Source organism: Ursus maritimus, assembly GCF_017311325.1.
Source record: "Ursus maritimus isolate PB19 chromosome X unlocalized genomic scaffold, ASM1731132v1 scaffold_X1, whole genome shotgun sequence".
In the NCBI taxonomy this organism is placed as follows: domain Eukaryota; kingdom Metazoa; phylum Chordata; class Mammalia; order Carnivora; family Ursidae; genus Ursus; species Ursus maritimus.
Genome location: NW_024423319.1, coordinates 107,474,131 through 107,481,559, shown reverse-complemented (window position 1 = coordinate 107,481,559; position 7,429 = coordinate 107,474,131). Strand labels below are relative to the sequence as shown.

Sequence of the window (7,429 nt, the reverse complement as noted above, 5' to 3'; positions counted from 1 at the left end):
AAACTGATAAGAGCTCAGATCAAAGTTTGGGGGAATAAAAGTCTGAGGAGCTTGGTCATGACCATGAAAGGACAACAGCAATGAAAGGATTTAGCCAAAGGTAGTCTTCGCCTAGTTGGAATAACTTGTATCTGACACAGATTTTGGGTAATTCTCCTATCTTGTTTTTCCTTGCCACATTAGAGAGAGGAGGATTTTATGGATTTCATTCAATTGTCCAAGTAAAAAATAACTTTTATATACTATAGCGTTCATACCAAGGTAGATATTTGAAATCAGATTAACCTATTTCATTTATAAAATCTTGAATACACAGCATGTTTAATTCAGGTTTGATAAAAGACTTTTTTGGAAGCAGAAAATGAATTGCATTAGTAAATTTTGATGTATTTTATATCTGAACATTAAAAATTATAGAAAACTATGAATGGTGAATGTGGACTGAAGTTATTTTACATGTTATGAAAGTACGTATACGTTCTGGTGAGAAAATTACTTATAAAACATGTTTCACTTTGACAATTTAAAGAATTTTCTATCTTCATTCTAAGAAAGATTTTTCAAAATTTCTGCGTGTATCTTAATTTGTAGTATTCTAAATGTTCAAAGTATATCTTCAACTGAATGGAATGTAACAAGAGAGGAAGCCTCATCCCTAAAATGTCAAATTTAAGAAATTAAATGAACATATTTATTAGTATAAATTTTTAAGGCATAGTTATTTGGTATTATCAGCTTCAACCCCTTGTGTATAATACCCTAAATAAAAGTGTTGCCTCTTTAGGATGAAAAAGCAGAAGGATTCATCAGTCTGCCTGAATTTAAAATTGATAGAGCCAGTGAATGCCGCAAGAAATAGTAAGTTGATTTTATTTGGGGAGAGGGAGAGAAAGGAAGGGTTTTTTTTTTTTTAATTTCTAGCTTTTAAATTACAGGTTGCTTGTCTAATGCTTTCAAATTGAGGTAATAAGAAAGCAGTTTTGTGGGCAGAAAATTGAATTTTTTACTGATTTCTGTCATCATGGCAGAAGTATTATATATGTGAACTCAGATTAGATATTGGGGTAATTCTACCCATAAAAATTATTTGGTTCTAACTTATTTCCCAATTTGAAATAAAGCAAGTGTACTTTGTTTCCTTTTGCAGTGCATTCAAAGCCTGTCATCCTAAAATCAAAAGCTTTTATTTTGCTGCTGAGCATCTCGATGATATGAACAGGTAAAGTGTTACTTAAATTTCAGAGCACTTAGAAAGGCAGTTAGGCTTAGAATTCTAAGCTTTCCACATTAATGTTAAAGAATAATGTCACTGTGATCGACCAGTTTAAAATAAAATGGACTCAGGCATAGCCGCATCTAGTCTTAGCTAATTTCAAAGAACAGCATTTTAAAGGTCAAAATGAACTTGTTGACTGTCAAGCTTACCAAAAATGTGTCTGAATCCATATATAGACCCAAAAATATCCCATGAAAAAAAAAAAGATTTTTTTAAAAGTCCATTTCAAGAATGTGTCTTCAAATTTATTTCCAGGTGGGGGGAAAAGATAATCACCAAAAAAACCCTGACTTTTCCAAGTGCTGAGTATTTATGGCACAACATCCGTCTCAATAATTCTGTCCTAAGCAAAGTTAGTATTTCTTTTGTCATCTTTCTTCTATCACTGGACGATATTATACCTCCAAGTGATTAGATGGCTACATGGTTATATGGGGCTGTTGGGGGCGAAGGGAGAAATATATATTTTTTTACATATACATGCAATATTTTATACATATATATGTATTTCCATCATCTACAACATTCTGCTCCAGGTTTCCACTTTAGCTTTTATGAATTTGATCCTTTCTTCCTTTTCCTTCCTTTCCCCTGTCTCATTTCTAGATTTATAGAAATTGGATTTAAGATTCAGATTTTTCCTTTTGCACAGGTCTTCCACAGGCAATGCATATGACATATATAACTTGCCAACAGTTAGGGAGAGGCAGCATAGCATAGTGATTAAGAGCATAGACTTTGGAACCAGACTGTCCAAATCCCAGCTCTCGCACTTACTAGCTATATGACCTTGGCTGTAGAACTGGACCTCTTTATGCCAGGTATTGATCCCTTTTTAAAAAATGGACGTAATAACTATCTCCACCCAAGGGATTATTGTGAGGAGCAAATGAGCACACATAAAGGGCTTAGAACAATCCCTGTTCAATTGTGCTATTTAAGTGTTTGCTGGCAATATATATTCCTTTTATACAGTTTGGGCTCTTAACCCATTTACCTTTCTTTGTGTGTCTCCAAAAACTTAGTACCCAGGTATTTTTTAAAAGATTAATTTATTTGAGAGAGAGAGAGAGAGCAAGAGCACAGGGCAGGGAGGGGCAGAGAAGAGGGAAAGGGAACGTCTTAGGCAGACTCCACACTCAGTGGGGAGCCCCACCTGGGGCTCCATCTCACCACCCTGAGATCATGACCTGAGCTGAAACCAAGAGTTGGACACTTAACCGACTGAGCCACCCAGGCGCCCCAGTATTCAGATATTTTTAAGCAGAAAATTGTGCAACACTTCAATGTGCTTTTATAAATAATCTTGGTTTTTTGACTCTTGGGAGTAAAGGCGTGGTTTTCCAAAGCAAGGATATGAACACAGGGAAATGTCAAACAAGTGTTGAGAACACTTGATAAAATATTTTATTATTAATAAGGGAACTGAGTCTTTCTTGTACTTCCCATAATCTTCTTTTGATTTATGTTACCATTCTTGAAATTTCACACTAGGCAATTAGAATTTGGAGAGCCTTTTCTCCTTAATTTGTTCTCAAAATGAAAATGTTTATTCACATGTTCATGAGGTGGGGGGGAGGTTGTAATACTCTATTTTGTGTTTTAATAATTTTATAATTCTACTCTTCAAGTTACTCACTACCTGTTTTATCACATGTTGAGCTCATTGTCCTTGGGATGAGTATGAAGGGTTTACATGTTAGTCAGGGTCTTTTTAGGCATAGAAAATGCCTTTTTATGAACTATAAAACCGTTCCTGGTCTCCACTCCCTGCCTTGTATTAGCAATAACTTCAAAAGTGTGTCATGTCACTATTCTTCCCTAATACTCCTATGGATGTATCTGGTTCAGGATCTCATAGAAGAAGCTAAACCAAACCCAGGTGTTTTGTTTTGTTTTTTCTAAGCAATGAGTCAAAGGAAAAAAATGTATCTGATCAAATATGTCATCTCCACATTATACATTTAAGAGTGCTGTTTTATGTGAGCCTTGCTATGGTACGCTATAACCTTCAGAATTACATTGTCCTGAAATGCTGAATCTTTTTAAAAATTTAAGTGTAAAGGACTTTTATTGTTTTTTTTCTTTTTTGATAATCATATTCCCAATGTCTACTTTGAATAGGCAAATTTTTAGAAATTACTTGTTAATAGGAAGGAAAGTCAGTGCTGGAAAGAAACAGAGGATTAGTGGTGGGAGAGATGCCCCCCAACAATTTTGTTCAGTAGCCTGATTGTTACAAAGCAGCAAGATAATGTGGGCATTGGTTCATTCTATATATAATCTTTTAAAGGAATGTACCTAAGTCTTAAAGAGATTTTATATTTATAATATTATAATTATGCTAATTATAATATAAATATAAGCTTGTCTGGTTATTTCTTAATTTCTAAAGCAGTAGCATTTGTATTTTAAAAATACAGTGTGAGTTTTGACAGGCAGGACCTTGTAATTGAAATAAAAAAGTACTTAAATTTAATTTTCTTGTATAAAATCTCTGCGTGTGTGTATACACAGAAACACACACTCATACATATACTCAAATTTACATATACCTATATATACATACATATACATGTACCCAATTGTATGTATATATACATATATACACATACATATATATGTATATATACACGTGGAATATTCAAATCTCACCTATTTTCTGAGCAGCTGTAAGTTTGATTGTGAGGTAATTTGCAAAAACACTTTTGAGGCCCCCACCACCATCCATCTGTTTCCTCCTCAAAAAAGAGCACTGAAACATGAAAAAAGAAATTGCCAGTCTTTGTGAAATCTGTGGGAAGAAAACAAAATATCATGTTTCTCAAGTATTCTGAGACTTATTTACTGAATTCATTTGGTCTATATATTCCTTATAGTGTCAGCACATAGGTCCTTTTAATTGTGAGGATTCACCCATTTCTATTTGGTAATTACTTTTTGTACATTTCTCCCATAGTTCTTACTCATTTTTTCCCTCTTAATACATTATTCTCTGTTAGTTATTGACAACTTCATGGGATTGTTCACTTTAGTCTCAATATCCCCTTACCTATATTGTCTTGTTTTAAAAGCTTAGTGTTATAGTAAGGTGCTGAATGTAGACCTAATATTAAAGCACTTCCCCATCACTAAATTCAGTGCTCGTATCCCTAACCGGCTTTTCTTAAAATAGCTGCCCCCCATTCCTAGCACTTCTGACTTTTCTAATTTTTTACCTAGCTATTTTTGTGTAAATGGCACTGATACTAACTTGACATGTGTTCCACTAAGGTGGAGGCTTTGTGAAGGCACATACTTTGTTTTGTTTCTCTCTGCATCCTTGGTGCTTGGAACAGGACCTAGCAGACATAAGTTCTCGTTAAATATTTCTTGACTCCATTAATGCATATATATCTGCTGTTTATAATGGCTTATAAATACCAAATTTTACTGCAACAACTATATAGGTAAGCCTCTTAGGGCTGCGGCCTTAAGGACAAGTTTATCCAAGGCAGCACCAACAACTGTACGTACTGGCCTGAGTCAGCCACACACTTTCTGAAGAGTTTTTATCATGAACAGAATTTTTCTTCCTAAAAGTAGTCAAAATTTTTCAATTGTTTTGTGACATTTAGCAATTCTGGAACTCAATGAAGACAGGAATTATGTCTTATTCATTTTTGTGCCCCTAAAACATAGTTCATTGTTCAGCATATAGCAGGCACTGAGTAAATTTGTTGAACTGAAAAATCAAGGCAGCCTCTTTTTAGTTCTCTGATTCATCTCATAAAGACTTCATTGTTCTTTAAACTTCTGACAAAATGAAAATTCAGTGATGTTTTTTAAAATAGTCAGTATGAGGTACTGGATTAAAATCTCATAATACATGTTCCTCTAGTGCTCTTACCATCATTTTCACCCACAAAACACCAAGCAAGTCTTTCTCAAGAGTGCTAGAAGTTGTCTTGTAGTACAAATTCAACCCCTTTCTCACTACAAATGACATATAGACTAAATTTCAATTTTGACCCTTTACTGGTGATTAGAGTCATTTTTTAAAGGTTATTCATCATAAAGTTGACTTCTTATCATTTGTAATTTTCTGGAGTGTGTGAGTGTACTCTGTGCTACTGAATTTATTTGATCAGTCGTTATTTTATTCCCTTTCTGTTCCAGTCTCTTCTTCACTTCCCAAAAATACTTGCGGTGATAATTACATCGTAATTATCAAAATAAAGTTGAGCTTTAGGTGACTTATTCTTAAAATTAAAGCTTAATTTTCCACAGTTGTGATTTTGTCAAAGAGAAACACAACTTTCCTCCATTTTCAAGATATTCTAACAGTCTGCTGCACAGTGAATACCACTGGGCATAAAAGCTGAAATACATGACTCACTTCAAAGCACATCGTCTTCCATCTGACACAGGAGATAAACTCTTGGGAGAAAAAAATCTCAAACACAATTTTTTCTTAAAAATGTATCTTGATCAGATTATTCCACATTTTAATGACATTAACGATACTATTGCTTCCAAACTTAAGGTAGTTTGGAAGGGGGGGTTCTTCCTTAATTTCTGATTTGGGAAAGTATATGGATCATAGCTCAGAATGGACCAATGGGGAATTGTCAGGTTAATTTAAAGATTTTTTGATTCGATAATCTGATGCAGTGAAAACAGCTGGAATAATGAACACAGGGAGAGACCTGGTGGGACAAAAGATGGAGATTGAAACAGTGCAGGCCCCCGCACTGGCAGTAGCAGCACTCCTGAGAGAGGAAAGATTTATTTTTAAGTTACTATTGTTTGTGGAGATAAATTTTCAGGATCTGAAGAGAGGTTAAAATTATGTTTGTTCATTTTGTCTTTAGAAAACCTAATACTCTTGTATTTAGAGACAAATTTCCAAAGTACTCCTGACATGGGTTTCCCCATAGATCATTAAACTTAAATGACCTTCATCAAAACTAATATTTCATAGTAAAATTTATTTTGACAGGCAAAGTCCATAACTTTCTCCCTCGTCAGTATATATTGTATGATATTAAGTATCTGTAAAAGAGCATTTGTTATGAAGACACAACCAGCAGTGATATTTGGAGTGCTTCTAAATTTGGAGCAACAGAATTAATAGGGTTCTGATCATCTTAAAACCCTCTATATTACAGATATTAACAGGTTTGCCTAAGACTTTTCTATCAAAATAGCATCTTTAGTGTGGGAACAATTTGTACTACAGCAAATTAGCTCATTGAAGACTCCATGTGTCAAGAGTAGCCAAGAACACATCTTTTATGTAGAATTATCTCATATATTCTTAAACATCTTAAAATAAATGTTTTTATTAAGTTTTGTAATTTTGGGGCACTGGGGTGGCTCAGTCAGTTAAGCGTCTGACTTTTGATATCAGCTCAGGTCATGATCCCAGGGTCATGAGATGGAGCCCCTTGTCGGGCTCCATGCTGGGCTTGGAGTCTGCTTAAGATTCTCTCTCCCTTGGGGCGCCTGGGTGGCGCAGTCGTTAAGCGTCTGCCTTTGGCTCAGGGCGTGGTAACGGAGTTCTGGGATGGAGCCCCACGTCAGGCTCTTCCGCTGGAAGCCTGCTTCTTCCTCTCCCACTCCCCCTGAGTGTGTTCCCTCTCTCGCTGGCTGTCTCTCTGTCAAATAAATAAATAAAATCTTTAAAAAAAAAAAAGATTCTCTCTCCCTCTCCCTTTGCCCCTCCCCATTCCCTCTCTAAAAATAATAATAATAATGTTTTTTATTTTAATTCCTGTATAGTTAATATACCATCTTATTAGTTTCAGGTATACAATGTATTGATTCAGCAATTCTTTACATTACTCAGTGCTCATTATGATAAGTGCACTCCTTAATCCCCATCACCTATTTCACCCAGCACGCCCCCCCCCACCTACCTCCACTCTGGTAACCATCAGATTATTCTCTAGAGTTAAGAGTCTGTTCCTTGATTTGTCTCTCTCTTTTTTCCCCTTCATTCATTTGTTTTGTTTCTTAAATTCTACATATGACTGAAATGATTTGGTATTTGTCTTTCTGTGACTGACTCATTTCACTTAATATACTCCAGCTCTATCCATGTCATTGCAAACAGCAAGATTTCATTCTTTTTTATGACTGAATAATATTCCATTGTATATATATATATAT

At 34.9% G+C, this 7,429-nt stretch overlaps 1 protein-coding gene across 4 annotated transcripts in view; it reads left to right on the top strand.

The window, feature by feature from the left end:
• Positions 1-7,429, top strand: part of CNKSR2 (connector enhancer of kinase suppressor of Ras 2) — a 292,411-nt gene that overhangs the window by 237,634 nt on the left and 47,348 nt on the right. For all 4 annotated transcript variants that reach the window (XM_040633558.1, XM_040633552.1, XM_040633548.1 and 1 more), the window contains 2 exons: positions 785-858; positions 1,148-1,219. In XM_040633558.1, the coding sequence (XP_040489492.1) occupies positions 785-858; positions 1,148-1,219 (146 nt within the window). The remainder of the gene's footprint in view (positions 1-784; positions 859-1,147; positions 1,220-7,429) is intronic.